At 45.6% G+C, this 16,076-nt stretch overlaps 1 protein-coding gene and 5 non-coding genes across 7 annotated transcripts in view; 2 read left to right on the top strand and 4 right to left on the bottom strand.

The window, feature by feature from the left end:
• Nucleotides 1-3,228: 3,228 nt before the first annotated feature.
• On the bottom strand, nucleotides 3,229-3,300 carry TRNAH-GUG (transfer RNA histidin (anticodon GUG)). The gene has a single exon. It is a non-coding gene; the product is annotated as a tRNA-His (tRNA).
• Nucleotides 3,301-5,069: 1,769 nt separating this feature from the next.
• TRNAI-AAU (transfer RNA isoleucine (anticodon AAU)) lies at nucleotides 5,070-5,143 on the top strand. Its single transcript has one exon. It is a non-coding gene; the product is annotated as a tRNA-Ile (tRNA).
• Nucleotides 5,144-5,463: 320 nt separating this feature from the next.
• TRNAI-AAU (transfer RNA isoleucine (anticodon AAU)) lies at nucleotides 5,464-5,537 on the bottom strand. Its single transcript has one exon. It is a non-coding gene; the product is annotated as a tRNA-Ile (tRNA).
• A 399-nt stretch (nucleotides 5,538-5,936) lies between these two features.
• TRNAS-AGA (transfer RNA serine (anticodon AGA)) lies at nucleotides 5,937-6,018 on the top strand. The gene has a single exon. It is a non-coding gene; the product is annotated as a tRNA-Ser (tRNA).
• A 3,291-nt stretch (nucleotides 6,019-9,309) lies between these two features.
• Nucleotides 9,310-9,392, bottom strand: TRNAL-CAG (transfer RNA leucine (anticodon CAG)). The gene has a single exon. It is a non-coding gene; the product is annotated as a tRNA-Leu (tRNA).
• A 4,029-nt stretch (nucleotides 9,393-13,421) lies between these two features.
• The window catches only part of TTF2 (transcription termination factor 2), a 39,113-nt gene continuing 36,458 nt past the window's right edge, over nucleotides 13,422-16,076 (bottom strand). For both annotated transcript variants that reach the window (XM_050956827.1, XM_050956838.1), the window contains 2 exons: nucleotides 14,482-14,556; nucleotides 13,422-13,793 (listed from right to left, as the gene is read on the bottom strand). In XM_050956827.1, coding sequence (XP_050812784.1) covers nucleotides 13,649-13,793; nucleotides 14,482-14,556 — 220 coding nt within the window. In that variant the 3' untranslated portion in view covers nucleotides 13,422-13,648. The remainder of the gene's footprint in view (nucleotides 13,794-14,481; nucleotides 14,557-16,076) is intronic.

Raw genomic sequence — 16,076 nt, 5'->3', positions numbered from 1 at the left:
ACCTCCTAAGTTGCAGCGCTGTAACTCCCTCACCAGCGCTGCAACTTTCTGATGTAGACAAGCCCTCAGTGTACTGAGCCTCCCAAGGATGAGTGGAATGTGGCTTTGCTCATTAATGATCACAAAACCGTGAGTTTTTAAATCCATAGCCACCGGCCAGTGTTATGTCTGTAAAATTATACAACACTTTAAGGGCCAAACCACTTCACAGCTTGAGTATCGATAACCTATTCAGCAAAAAAACTGTAGGTATGTGGTAAATGCAACTTGGACTATGTGTATTGGGATACAAAATTTGCTGGAATTTCAGGTAGTAGAATCTGACTCATAAACTATACTGGGCTGATAGGCTGTGACAAGTTTAAATTTAGTGCAAAGAGTATGGTAAAGGAAGAACTAGAAGGACATTGGGATATATTTAAAGAATACAAGGGGGTATTTGAAGGTTTAAGTGCTTTCCAGGTAAGCACACCGTAAAGATGAACTCACAAGTAGCATCTGTAATTCATGCACCTAGAAAAGTTCCAGTGACATTAAGGTACAAAGTAGAAAAATAATTGCACCACATGGAACAGCTGTAAGTAATGACAAAAGTGCAAGAATCTGCAAAATGGGTCAATTCTATAGTAATTGTAGACAAACCAGTCTGAGATGAAATAAAAGTATGCTTGGATCCAAGACATATGGATAAAGCAATATGAAGGAAACTTTTTCAATTGACTTTAGTAGGAGAAATCACCAGCAAGTTAGCAAAAGCTGCAATTTTCACTGTCTTGATTGCCAGTAGCGGATTTTGGTAAATACAGCTGGATGACAACATTTCTAGACTCTGTATGTTCAACACACCAGTGGGCAGATACAGGTTCACCAGATTTCCTTTGGGGATCTGTTCTGCTCCTGAAATGTACCAGCGTGATCCATCAGCCATTTGAAGGTGTGAGGTGCTGAATGTTATATAGATGACATGCTAGTGTGGAGAAATACCAGCTGAGAACATGATGAAAGGCTCTAGAGCATTCTAGAAGGGTGTCATGAAAGGAACCTATGACTGAACAAGAACTAATGCAAATTGGCTCTGATAGAGATAAAATATTTGAGGCATCACTTGACAAAAGAAGGTGTAAAACCTGACAACTGAAACATTTCTGCAATAATGGAAATGGCTACCCCAACCAGCAAGGACGAATTGCAAAGATTTTTTGGAATGGTTACTTACCTTGGGCAATTTTATCCTCTACATGTCAACAGCAACAACTCCTTTAAGACAACTGTTGGGAAAAGATGCCAAGGCATGAGGTGAAATATGAACACTTGAAATAATTGCTTACAAGGGCACCCGTGCTGAAGTACTTTAATGTCAAAGAACCAGTTAGTGCATCAGCGGATGCAAGTTCTATCAGATTACGTGTTGTATTGCTGCAAAATGGAGCTCCTGTTTCTTATGCCCCTAAAGCTCTGACAACTACACAACAGAGCTATGCACAGATAAGAAAACAAATGTTGAAAACAGTGTTTAGTAGTACTCAATTTCATCAATTTATCTACAGTAAAAAAAAGTAGCTCTGGAAACAGACCATAAAGCCTCTTGAGGTCATTTTCAGAAAAGCTTTGCACAGTGTTCCACCAAGGATTCAAAGGGTATGGCTACACTTGCAGCTGTACAGTGCTGGGAGTTAAACCTGTCTTCGTATAGCTGAGTAGGGAAAGTGCTGCAGTCTGTCCACACTGACAGCTACCTGCGCACGGTCGTGGCCACATTTGCAGCATCTGCAGCGGCATTGGGAGCAGTGCATTATGGGCAGCATTCAAGTGGCTGCAACATGCTTTTCAAAAGGGTGGGGTGGAGTGTGACAGGGAGCATGGGGGAGAGAGAGAGTGAGAGAGAGTGGATTTTTGGAGCCGACACTGTGTCAGCAGCTGCAAGTTCTGACCCCCTCACTCACTGAAGGCGAACAGCAACTGTTTTTTTCCTCACAGACCAGATAAGTAGCCACTCCGAAACGGACCCCTCCCCTCTCCCTCTTGCCCCCCAACCTCTCTCCTCAAGTTCCCTCCCTCCCCCTCTCTTTAAGCAAACACTAGCTGTGGGCTTTCCAAAGGGCGCCCTCTGCCTCTGCTCATTCACAGCGAACAGTGGCTGTGTTTGTTTGTTTTTTGATAAGCAGCTCTGGGCACCCCGAGTTCACAACAAAACAAACAGAGGCATCACAACAAAACGAAGAGAGTTATCTTTACTTAAAAGGATTATGGGAAGCTTCTGGAGGTCAGTTTCAGCGTACTAAGATTATTCCCTGTTTACACTGGCACCCCAGCGCTGCAGCAGCAGCACTATTCTCTTTATTCCTCTCCTGGAGGTGGAGTACAAGCAGCGCTGAAGCCATGGAGATACAGCGCCGTATGTGCCTTGCCAGTGTGGACGGGGAGTAAGTTACAGCACTATAAAGCCACCACCAGCGCTGTAACTCTCAAGTGTAGCCAAGGCCAAAGATAGTTGCTAACGCTTCTTAATATTAACAGGAAATTAGATACAGCCCAGGGAAAGTGTTAGCAGTTGCTGATGCTTTGACAGGCAGGGATACTCATCACTATACTAATGAGGAAAGGGGCAAGACTGGGAACTGCATGGATCTCCAACGAACCAGATATGGTCAGTGTACACCATACCACGGGCCCCAGCAGGCAACAACACCCCTTGCTCTCTTCTGCTTCCTAAAGGCTTTGGCTGCAGCAACAGCCCTGGGAAAAGCCCTGGCCCTCCTCACCTGCCCTTGCCCAGCAGGCCGCCTTTTCGGGCCTACACAGCTCCTCACACAACACCTGCCTGGGACGGGGACCTTGCCCAGCACCACCTTTTCCCTCGCAAAACCTCCTCTTGCGACCCTCCCCCTTCCACACTTCAGACTCACCTCATCACAAACTCACCTACGGATCCTTTGGCTTTTCAAGCGCCTCTGGAGGGACACAGCTTCCCAGGCACGCACATCCTTCCGTTCAACGCGCACTGGACGGACATTCGAAACATAGCCCTTTCCAGGAGGGAATGCGCTGCTTCTGGACCCTGGCGCCCAGCAAGAATTCCTGGGACTCTTTTTCTGATGGATGAATCCCACTGACTTTCCTTTACCAAGCAGAAACTAAGGACCAGCTGATGACTCTCTGTAAATGGATGCAACGCAATCAGGCTGAGCCACTAGGCATGTGGCAGGATATCCCCTCCCAAAAAGGAGATGCCATGACTTGGAGTTGAACCAAGGTTGCTGCAGCCACAGTGCAGAGTACTAACCACTATACGATCATGGCCAGCTGCTTGCTGATGCAATAGCTAAGTAGAACATGTTCAGCTCTGTGCTCACAGGGCAACCATCTACCTCACCCACAGGTATTTCTCAAGTCTCCCCATTACTGTCACAGTCCTCATGCCCCTGGACAGCGTATTTCCCTTTGTGACTCTGAAATGTGCCCCCACATGCGGGTCTGAAGCTGACTGGGGCAACCCCTAGGGGCCCTGCGCTTTGATGGTGGCGGGCCCTGCGTTTCAGGGGGATGCAGCGTCCAGGGCAGCCTGGAGGATTACCAGGGGGCCTGGCATTGGCAGCAGCAAGTAACCCAGCCCCAGCCTGTTCCACCCCACCAGCTCCTGGCATCACTTGGGGGCTGGGGGAGCAGAAGCGGCAAAGAGGCAGGGCAGGAGTGGGGCCTGGGGGAAGCAGTGGAATGGGGGCCGAAGCAGGGGTGGGAAGAGGCAGGGTTGAAGTTTGAGGGAAGGGGTGGAGTGGAGTGGGGGCAGAGTGGAGCTGGGGTACTTGCCGGTGCCAGGGCCCCCCACTGCTGCCAGCCCCACGACCCCTGTTAACCCCACAGGCTGCCCTGCACCCCGCATGCCCTTGAAACGCGGGCTCTGGGGTGGTTGCCCTGGTCTGCCCTATGGATGGGACGGCTCTGATTAAATATAAGCCCAAACACTGGTGGAGCCAGGCTAACGTTCCTGAATACTGGTGGGCACCACAGGCTCATATAACTCACTGCCTATGCGCAACATGCCCAGGCCAGGAGGCTGCTTTTGGGGGCTACACAGCTCCTCCCACAACACCCGCCTATAAGATGAGGCGCTGCTAGCAGAGCTTCTTACCAGCCTACTCAGGAGGAATGAGATTGTTGTTTGAATGTGCGCTGGGCTCTAAGAGACCTGCTCTGCCCATACTACTGGGCTCTACAATCCACGCTGTGCCACAGCGCTCCTTGCTCTTGCACCAGGCTTAACTGCTTTCCCTGGAACAGCAGCAGCAGCAGCAGCACCCCGAGTTAACCACAAGCCTCTTCCCCGCTCCATATATATATATACACACACTTTTTCCATTATTTACGTTAGTCCTTCGGGCAGCGTGGAGACTTCGCTTAATGTCCACGTGCCACGTGCCAGGGACGCAGTGGGAGGGGAAGGCGGAATGGAGAAGTTTGTGGGGAAGACGCCGGTATAAAGAATCATTTCCGCGCCCTGCAGTGGTTAGATCCGCCCCAACTCTGCTCTCGACTGCAGGTGTCTCACGTTACAGAGGCGCTTGTGCCGCATGCACACTGCGAGCTTAGCTCCTTCCCATTGCTAGAGTTAAAGGGTCCCTGGCTGCCTTACGGGGGACCATGAGACGTGTCAGTAACCTGCCCTTAGGACGGGCTTGGAAGGAGTCAGCTGGGTGCAGGTCGTAGTGCTCTCTGCTTTGTGTCAGGGAATTTCACAGAGGAGCGGGCCAGAAAGACGTTAAAGGAGATTGTTGAATAATCACTGAGGTGGCCGTTTCAAGAACAAACCATGAATGTAATTTCAAAGCAGCTATAAATGGAGTACCGAAGGGGTGAGCTACTGTCCCCCCGCCCTCCGGACTCACCCCCCGAATGCTGGCATGAACTGTGAGAACTGGTCTCTTGTCATGTATGTGCGCGGATTTCTTTCTCCTGTCCTGAAAGGGGTTAACAGAGCTGCTTTGGTTGGCTGAAGTGACATAGGATGAGGAATCAGCCCTGACACCGCGGCTCTCTTCACAGCTAAAAGCTGCGAAAGGTTATATATGGCTGGCCGGTTAGCTCAGTTGGTTAGAGCGTGGTGCTAATAACGCCAAGGTCGCGGGTTCGATCCCCGTACGGGCCACAACTTTTGCAGTTCGGGCAGTCGCCTTTTTCGTTTACCTTTGGAGACAGGAGGAAACAAATAACTGCATGGAACAAAAAGAACAACCGGAAACGTCTTCCCGTGCGGTCACCTCACTGCTATAATGAACCGACCAACCACTAACTGCTGCAGAGCGGGGAAGGGATTCTCTAGTTCCGAGTCTTGCAGCAAAAGCGTCTGACTTTTTGGTTTTCCTTTTTGTTCTGTGCAGATGTTTGTTTCCTCCTGTGCCCAAAGGCAAATGAAAAGGCTTCCTCCTTTCTTCCCTCCAAGGGCGACTGCCCGAACTGCAAAAGCTGTGGCCCGTACGGGGATCGAACCCGCGACCTTGGCGTTATTAGCACCACGCTCTAACCAACTGAGCTAACCGGCCCGGCACGTACAGCCCCTTCACATGTGTCTAGTTCAGGAGAGCAGGACAAAGGGCTTTTAGGACAAATGTTAAAGTGTCTATGTCACTTTCTGAGTCATTTTATTACACTTGAAATACGTAACGCTTTGGAGAGCATGTTTCTGAAGAAATACGTGAACTCACACACACGAATTGCGTGAGCACAGTTAGTTACTAACAGCGCTGTGGGACCATAATCGTGGTTGACACGGGGAGGTGGCCCATTCTCTTGTAAGGGTTTGTGAGAAAAGCTTAGTGAAGGGTGTTTAGAATGTATCTAATGTTCATATAGTGATACAGCCTGGGATAAGGCAAAAATGCAAGAAGAGTTGAGCCTTTAAAGTGCCTGGATAGAAGGACACAATTAATTCTACTCAGTAAGTAGTCGTGGCCGAGTGGTTAAGGCGATGGACTAGAAATCCATTGGGGTCTCCCCGCGCAGGTTCGAATCCTGCCGACTACGGGTTGGTTTTTGTTACCTGTACGTTTATTTCCTCTCGCCCGACACAGAAGTAAGCAGCCGTTCTCAGTTCTAGCTGCCTTTCTCAAAAGCCTCATAATAAATTTATCATGCATGACATCAGCTAAATTACACTCTAAAATAAGAGTCCTGGCGAGCGGCTCCGTTGGGAGGATTCTGTTAATTTAACCTCGCCAAAGAGGGCAAAGGGAAGCCCAGGAATTCAATGGAAAACGAGAGGAAACATGTGAAGGATTAGAACAGGTAGGTCTGAGTTTCTCCGGGAACCCCCAGGCGCTAGCAGAAAGTATAACTCCTCGGATTCACCCTTTTCCGTCCCTGGGGCGGCTGGCAGCTTTAATTCTTTGTTGCATCCAAAGAAGTGGGCTGTAGCCCACGAAAGCTTATGCTCAGATAAATTTGCTAGTCTCTAAGGTGCCGCAAGTACTCCTGTGCTTTTTCTGAATTCTTTGTCTGAGTTTCCCCTTTAACAATGTCATTCCCCCCCTCCCCCCTTTGGTTGCTTTGCAGCAATCGCCCTATCCTCCTCACTGCTTAGGGGTGTAAACCCCTTGCTTGCCCCTCAGCTCACCTACGTCTACACTACAGGATAAATTCGAATTAGCTTAAACCGATTTTATAAAACAGATATTATAAAGTCGATTGTGTGCGTCCACACTACGCACATTAATTCGGTGGTGTGCGTCCATGGTCCCAGGCCAGTGTTGATTTCTGGAGCAGTGCACTGTGGGTAGCTACTGTAAAATAATGAGGCCAATAACATCAATTTGCATCCACAATAATCCTAATCCGATACAGTAATATCGATTTTAGCGTTACTCCTCTCGTTTTGTAGGCATACAGATATCGATTTAAAGAGCCCTTTAAATCGATATAAAGAGCAGCGTAGTGTGGACGGGTGCAGCGTTAAATCGATTTAACACTGTTAAAATCGGTTTAACAGCGTAGTGTAGACCAGGGTATTTGCAGAAGTAGAATGACGAGCTACAGGAAGGGCACGGGGCAGTAAAAGCCACGTGCAAAAACCGGTAAATGTATTGGGCTCAGCAACCTTTATCCTTTGGGCATCGGCATTAGTGGCCCCTATACTGGGCACTCTGGCTCAGCTGGTTAACTCGTCTGTTTATTCCCTCTAGTTTGCAAATGCTTGGAGAACCCCCTACAAACACAGCGGCAAGGCTCACGCCTTGGCTGGGGACAATCGCCCCCCTGATAGCTACTGTACTTATCAGTCGAGGCAAAGCAACACAGGTGAGCTGCTTCACTAGGCATTTCACTGGGAGAGTCAGGTGGTCGCTGGCACTCAAGCAAACCCTGAGCTAGAGAACGAGCTACTGAAAAGCTGTTTCACTGCTTGATGATCATTTGTATCCCAGCCAAACGTTACTGAGATAACGTTTCTCCTAGCCAAAGGTTTCCTTTGTCCTTGAGGCAGGAGCAGGGGCTTGCCCAGCTGTGACTGTTGCCTCCTTACGTAGCAGGCTATACATAGCTTAAAGCACAAGGCGAGAAAGGAATGAGAGGTGAAGCTAGGATTGTGAACCTAGGAGGAGACTGAAATTGTGGTTTGGTCTTTCCCAAATAAAAAGCAAATGAAATTTTATTTCCTGCTGTAACCAAATAATACAAAACGCGCCCAGCGAATCAAACCCTCAACAGAGTCATTATTAGCACCACACTTTAACTAATCGAGTTATCCAACACGTTCCTGTAGCTGCTCTGTTCAGCTCGCAAGAGGGCAAAGCTGTGTCTGGTCTAGTTGCCTGGAATCAGGAGTGATGTCACAATGGCATCTGCCGGGGATTTTCTGTTACTTTATTAATCATGAATGGTGAGGAGAGAGTGAATACGGAAGGGTTATTTTTCACGTCACATAACACAAGAATCCAGAGCCATCCCCTGAACTTAATATGCAGCAGGTTTAACGCATACATAAGGAAGTACTTCACCCAATGCACTGTTAACCTACGGAACCCATTGTCATGGGATGCTGTGATAACCGAAAGTATAACTTGGGATCAAAAAAAGAATTTGATAAGTTCATGGAGTCCACCGGTGGCTATTAGTCAAAATGGGTAGATAGGCAACCCCTGGCTCTAGATGTCCTGCTGACTGCTAGAAACTGGGCCTGGACGACAGAGAAGGGACCACTTGAAAATTGCCCTCTTTTGTTCACACCCTCTGAAGCATATAACAGGATACTGGTCTGGTTGGATCATCGGTCTAACCCAGTGTGACTACTATGTTAAGTTTAAAATGCTCAGACTTTTTAGCCCACAGTTCACAACCTGAGTGAAACCATTCTCACCTGTCATGATGTCATAGGCGTGACCCCTCATTGTTAACTGCATTTAACTTAACAACCCTCCCTAGCCCATGTCCCCTTAAGGTGGCAGCAGGTCAGGCAGCCATTATCTCATAACCTTTCCCCAGCATTCCCTAATACCAACGACCTTGCAGAGAGCACCAGTGGATTATGAATAGCCACGGCTGCATGCTATGCTCCCTGAGCACAAAAAGCTGATCCCACTCCCATCCCTCACCTGGAGCTACCACTATGTTTCTTAATGCCTCTCTCCATAATACAGACGGTCTTACCCTCCCACAGCCTATTCTCTTGCCTTAATGCAGAAGTCTCACACACCATTTGGCACAAGCTAGCCTTCCAAATACAACCCTGTTGCCAGGGTTACACTGCTATTGTTATTTGAGAAACCAGCTCGGGCATATTTACCTGATCTGCAATTGCACCTCCTGACTGCTGTGTAGACATACCCTCAGAGACAACTTTTTCCATGCTGGTCCACCAGCTTTAGCTACCATTGCAAAATAAGAACCCATATTTTAGCTGGTGTACCCTTGGTACAAGTGCCAACGTAGGTAGCAATCAACAGATTTGCCCGAGTCGCTGGTGAAAATCTCAGGGAATTGTCAACACTAGTGGATCAACAGTGGTCCAGCTTACACCATTAACGGCCAGTGTAGGAAGACAATTAGTTTTGCTGTTGTAAAAACGCCAGCTGAGAGCTAGGAAAACCTAAAATTCTACCTCACCTGCTTGACTTAGATTGACAATTAAAAGTTCTCTCTCTCATTCTTCTTATTTGACATCAACTACGTTCCTTCAGCCAAGACTCTTGATGTGAAGATTTTAAAGAACGTGGAGGAAAATATTAAATCGCATTTCTAGAGTGACAGATTTCTATATTCAAAACATCTGAAACCTTAGAATACTGCTTCAGAGAGCAAATTCAAGAAAAGAAAGAGCTCTCTTGTCAGAAGTGGGATTCGAACCCACGCCTCCAGAGGAGACTGCGACCTGAACGCAGCGCCTTAGACCGCTCGGCCATCCTGACGGCTGTGGAAAGGTGATAGCTCTACAGGCAGAAATGTTTAATCAGTTCACGCTAATTATATTTTTCTTAGCATTTAGATTCCTGCGTGAGCTGTGTACTTTTTTCTAAGCTCCCTCCCTCAGTAGAAAATTCTAGCAGGGCAGATTTCTGGGTGCTGCTGCCACTTTGTGACCTTCTCCTCTCACACATTTCCATACGTCCTCTGGAGTAACATACAGTGTAGATGAGCTAAGAGGTGAAAACATTATCTAAGAGATGTATCGCTTCGTAAAAATAAGACAGTTCATTGTGGGTTCCTAGTATAGAAGATATTAGGGTTCGTTTTGTCACTCACATAATTGATACAGGCATGCTGACTGCCCTACCCGGCATGATTATAGCTCACAGGACTTAAGATACTTGGGATGCAAAACATTCAGTGACATTAGGAAGCACTTTTCCTTTTGGGCTAGATAATTGACTACTTTCTGCTGTTCAGAGCACCGGGGATTCAATTCATCCTTCAAATACAGTAACCTGTCACTTCCTGGCACATATTCAGTCATTGCCACCTGCAAATCGTTACTTCCTATAAGATTTGGTACTGATTTAAAATGTTTACTTAAGACCTTTAGTGATTGTGGCTCTGGCATGGACTAGTGTGTTCTGTATTATTTCTACTTAACTGCAGAAAAAGATTCCAGGGGAGTACTATCAGAATTTTTATTATGAAGAGATCACTTATCGACAATGTAGATAGAAAAATGAAGATAGCCCTCAGAGCCATTTCAAACCTACATTAATTGATCCTTTTGTTTTACAAGTAATAGTAAAAAATGAAAGCAAGATCACATTCATAATTTTTCCATTACTATTCATCAGAATATCTAGATAACATCAAGGCTCCTATACACTGACTGACATTTGTGTTACTGACAGTTTTAGAAAATAAATATCTTGCTCCTACCCTTTGTGCCTCTAACACAAAAACCTGTTTTATTATGACCATTACTGAGGACAAAATCTAAAAAGTTAGTATTTGTTATTGCTGAGTCCCATCAAACATTATTTACTCTCTACTGCTCCTTTAATGATATTCAAAGGCTGCGTCTTTTGCCTGCTTGTTTTTTAGACTGAAATATAAAGAAAATCACATTCTCAAGTTTCTTGTTGCTGGAGGACTTTGGCATCTTGGAAAATATCACTACAGATCAGGGCTGCCCGGGGGGGAGGGGGGCACGAGGGAAGTGGGGCAATTTGCCCCAGGCCTCGGGCCCCGCTGGGGCCCCCACAAGAATATAGCGTTCTATAGTATTGCAACTGTTTCTTATGGAAGGTGCCCCCAAAATTGCTTTGCCCCAGGCCCCCTGAATCCTCTGGGCAGCCCTGCTACAGATATCAACCATAGCTCTGATTACACCTGAAGGCTTTCCAGCCACTAGCTGAGTGGGGAAGAGAGTCTTTCTATTCACGACTCCCCCGGCCAATTGCTAACCTTGTCAGGCAGGTCTTCAGGGGCTCAACCCTCTAGCTAAGTCACATGTAGTCAAAACAAGACACATGAAGGTGTAAAAGGTCCAACAGAGCCTGTCCCTGTGCCCTTGTTACTGTCTTTAGTCCTGTTTCTGGGTTCAAGCCTCAGCCCCTTCTGGGCTAGCTTTAAGTCTCTTGTCTGCCCTCGTATAGAGCACTGCCCCCACGGCTTTCTTCCTAGAGATTCTCTAAGTCCTGCCTTCACTTGGGCCTCTAAACAAGTCTTATTCCCTTCTTGGGGATTAGCCCACCCTGTCAGTGGCTGGTGGAGGGACCTGAGCCTGCCCAGCATTCCAGATCCCCACCCAGGGACTATACAAATATTAGCCTGTGCTGCTTCCTTTAAACTCCATTGCTGCTTCTGCACTCCCTGAGCCACTTCCTCTTCAGCCTTACCCGAGGGCTAAAGTTCTTCCTGACAGAATGCCAGTGTCACCAGAACCCATCTTCTGGTTCTCCCTTGAGCTCCAGCAAGGAGCACCTTCCTCACTCCTCTGGTCTCTGCCAGGAACTGATCTGCTCCTTTTACCTCAGTCTGCTTCTTTGCAGTCTAGGCAGGCCTAGAGCACCCACCTTCACTGCTCCTTTTTCTGAGGAGGGGTGTGGCAGGACTACACTGCTTCCAGCAGGGGGCCTCAAAGAGGAGGGATGTGGCAGGATCTGCTCAGGCCCTGCAAGGCTTCCAGCAAGGTACACCCCAGGCCGTCACACAGTTTTTAAGAACAGCCCAACTAGGTCCTAGATAATCCAAACAGGATACAATGTAACAAAAGAATGCTCAGTGTGTATATCGAGAAACATCCCTTAAAAAGGTGAGGCCAATTACACTAGGTTAATAACCTCTCCAGGGAAAGGGATGGAACTTCCCTGATGGGATATTTTGTTTACCCTGGAGAATACACCATTGGGACCCTATATTGGCAGGAATAGAATCAGACTTTCCAAGTTCCTGTGATTTTAATCCCTATCTCCCCATTTTGCAGGAGAGCATACATAATTTTAAAAATGGAAACATTTTCCCTGAAGACTCTGGAAAAGTCAAACAAGAGATGCGCTGTGCTCCTTGTAGGGGATTTAGGGATCTTTACATGAGGGGGGTTATATAAGCCATTTGCCCCTTTCTAACCCTACAGTGACCCCACAGCCATTCTGCAGACAGGTCAGAGCTCTTCCCCCCTGGATGGAGCTATGGCCATGCATTCAATGTGCGTGAATACTGATAAGGGTTTGCCCCTATCCCCTCAGGTAGCTATGAGGGGGGAGGGGGAATGGAATAGCACTGCAGTTTTTTGCAAATCTCATATTATATGGGAACAGGTGCGGCAGTGGCCTTTTCTAGTACCTCATAGGTTCTGAGGACTCTACAGGCTGATCCTCTAGAAATCTAAGTATCTAGAGAAGGACTTGAGCCAAAGCCAACCTACACACTCCAGAAATGCCACAGCTTCTAACAGAGATCATTAGAGACAACAGATATTGCTCACTGTCATGAGACACGGTATTCGTCTTTTGTCACTTTGACCCATCCATATGAAATGAATGTGAACAGGAAATGAAATGCCAGTTTCATACCAGTGCTCCTGTGCGTCACTTATTACATGGTATGAGAAATAAACTATGTCTTTGGTAAAAGTGGAGACAAAATCTGCTGAATTCTTCAGTCTGTAAGGACACTTGTCAAGAGAATTGGTGGTGATGGTTCCAGGCGTCTTTGGAAGTTGGATCCCAAAGGAAACGTGCAGTGGAGAGGAAATCAAAGTGTATGCTGTGTGCATGGCTTTGGAAGTGGGAGAGGAAGAACAAGTGTAACAAGGTGGGAGGGTTTGCCTGAAAACCCCATTCTTTAGCAGATGATGATCCTAGTAGAAAACAGACAGCAAAACACACTTACTCTTGCAAGTAGCTTATTACTGCATCTGCTATAAAGTGGAAAGGACCTAGGATGTAGGCTGATCAGTCCTCAGGGAGGAACCCTGTGAGCATCCAAGCCTGGTCTGAAGTTTACATTTCATTTTGATTTCTTTGTACGAGCGCAACTGAAACCCAAGGAGGGGGTAAAATTCCTGCCACCTGCAACTTGCATGTATTGTGTTTGGAGAAGGGAGACGCTACCTCTCACTTAGATATAAAACATCTGCTTGAGAAGTACAAAGGAATATAAATAAAATTTGTTAAACTAAAAATTGTCTTTTTAAAACTTATTTCTTATATTGCTTTATTCTCCTCCTCCTCTTCCAATTTTGATCTATTCTACTCACTTCTGTCATTTTTCCTTTTGGCGTTTTTCTCTGAAAAACAACATCTTTCCTTCCTTCCCATTCATCCCATCCTCTTCTCCACCCTCTTGCTCTTCCCTACCTCACACTCCTTTCCTTTTTGCTCCCCTCTGCTACCCCATTTGCTCTCAAAGTTCTCTCATTCTAATAAGGGGAAAAAGAAAATCTTCTTTAGTTCGGGGGTGGGGGTAGGGGGATAAGCACATTTCTCTATAGTTAAAGAGAAACAATTTGACTCAAATATTAAAACAATCTATAGTTTTATTGGTCTTTACTGTATACTGCTTCTAACTTGAATAGAAAACAATTCAAAAATCCAGTAGCTTCTCCTCCTGGAGCAGTTTTTGTAACAATTCCAGTTATTGTTCCCATAAGAACTAGCTACTTTAAATACAGGCCCTTTGTTGAAAATTCCTTGGTTTCCTCTAGGCACTGGATTGTGTTCAAGCTATTTGCTGTAAGAGGCAGTTAGATGCCAAAGAGAATTTTGAGGTCGGCCAGGGTGAGTTTGGTGATGGAGTCTCCTGTGCCCGACAGCACTTCGTGAGCCAGATCTTTCTTCTTGGTTTGGAGTTGAGAGATCTTTTCTTCCACTGTCTGCTCACAGACAAACCTAAAACCCAAAGCACCAGATCATCCTAACTTCTGGAAACATCAGCATTTCAAGCTTCCACCCCCTTTCAACTTCCAGTTACTCACCTTGTTTTCAAGAAAAGAGGAGCAAATCATTTTCATAGTACCTCTCATCCAATGTCAGACTCACTCTGCAGCTACCACCATTTATCCTACTAAATGTTTATAGGTTTGTAATTTGAAACTTAAATTTTTAATTATAAGGAAAGAAATCTGAGTCCCTGACCAATCTCTCCTAGAATCATCGTTCTTATTGATATTAAGCGTTTCCAGAAGTAGAGGGCCACATTTGGAATCAAGAGTTTGAAGATCATATTAAACACATGGAACTATATTTTGTCCATATAATGAGTGTCTTGATGAATGCAAATGGGCTGATGGCTGAATTGCACTCAGCAGTGGAGAGACCCAAGGCATTCATCAAGCTATTAAAGGAAAAGACCAGTATTGGGCTTCGACTTGCTGAAAATCAATTTCAGATCAGCAAATCAGGAGGCAAATTCCAGAAACATTCATACAATGAGGCCTCTGTAGCCTGTACACAGCCCTGAAGTTCAGAAACAAACACCAAAGCAAGCCCATGTCACCCCTCATTGAAGCCAAGACTTTATAAGGCTGTTGCCTGCCACGTGCACTGCTAACTCGAGTTTAGAACAGCTGACCCTGACCTGTGTATCACCACATCATTCTTCTGCCCCACTCGGTATATACGGTCACATGCCTGATCTTCAAGTGCAGGATTCCTGCAAGGTAAGAAAACTGCTCAGACAGTCTAGTGGCTTTTAATCTTAGAAACAATGAAGACAAGTCCTTATCCTCAGCTCGTGTATCCCTCTCCCCATTATTCCCTCTATACAAGAAACGTGACCGCCTCCCTAGCTCCCTTACTGTTCTGAATACCAGACAATGCACTGAAAATCAGATTCTCCCTACACCTCTGCTGAAGGTCTACCACCTTCCCCATTGCCGTTTGCATTACACACAGGAATTGCTATACCAGAAATCAGACCAGTGGTCGATATAGTCTCGTTTTTCTGTCTGATCATGGCCAGTACCAAGTGCTTCAAAGGAAGGTGCAAGAAACTGCATAATAAATAATAAGACTGGTTATAAATTTATACATCCTGATATTTTTTGATATAAAAAGGGATAATTTTTTCAATAATATTTTAAATGAAAAACGTATCCCTCTGTTTCACCAACTCTAGTGGACAGCTAAAGTATAACCTACTCATGATAGAAATGTCTTCCTTACCTTTATTGCTTAGTAGTTGGCTTATATCCTGAAGATTAAGAGGGGTTTTGTTTGTTTGTTTTTTTAAAGCTAGCTAATGCAACTATGGATGCTGTAATTATCCACTTAAATGTCAAACAGTTTGGCATCCTTAGCTCTTGCCTCAACATCTAGTGGCAAAGAATTCCAGAGGTTAATTGCACATTGGTAAAAAAATAAGTACTTCCGTTTATCAATTTTTAAATCTGATGTCTTTCAATTGCATCAACTGCTCCTCTGTTCTTGTATTATGAGAAGGTAAGATGGGACAGGCTGATTTACCTTCTCTATACCATTCTTTGTTTTGTTTCTCTCTACTGCATCCACTCTCATTCTTCTCTCTAAACTGAAGAGTGCAAATCCTTCCAGTCTCTCTGCACACAGGATTTTCTCTGTGCCTTTAATCATATTCTCTCTAGGTATCTACAAGACCATTCAATTTGTAAACTAGCTCTGAAATCCATCTATTTCTTCTCTATCCCCCCCACCACACACTTTTTTTTTGGAGATGGTATGGCCAGAACTGAACAGTCTTCTAGAGGAAGGTATACCACTGACTTACATAACAAAATTTTAATGTTCCTAGGGTTGCTCTGCATTCTATTCCTTATAGATCCTAACATTTGGTGGCATACTTTCATTAGATGCCACTGTGGCAAGCTTAATTCTTTCCCCCCTCCCCACAAGCAGTTAGCAACTTTGGAACCCTGCAACTTGTCTGAGTTGTTCAAATTATGCAATGCACGTTACCTCACACTTGTCAATATTAATGTTCAAGTATCATTGAGTTACTATTCATTTCACTGTTAGATCTCTTCAAAAGTTCCTTAAAAGTTCTCTAATCTTAGGTAATGATCATCTCTCACGTATTTGTATAACACCTAGCACAATGGGGCCCTGATTCATGACTGGGGCCTTTGGGCACTACCATAATACAAACAATAATTCTACTAAAAGTTACGATTGCTCCCCTACAGTCCTGCAATATAA

Source organism: Gopherus flavomarginatus, chromosome 1, assembly GCF_025201925.1.
Source record: "Gopherus flavomarginatus isolate rGopFla2 chromosome 1, rGopFla2.mat.asm, whole genome shotgun sequence".
In the NCBI taxonomy this organism is placed as follows: Eukaryota; Metazoa; Chordata; order Testudines; family Testudinidae; genus Gopherus; species Gopherus flavomarginatus.
This window is presented reverse-complemented; position numbering and strand designations above follow the sequence as displayed.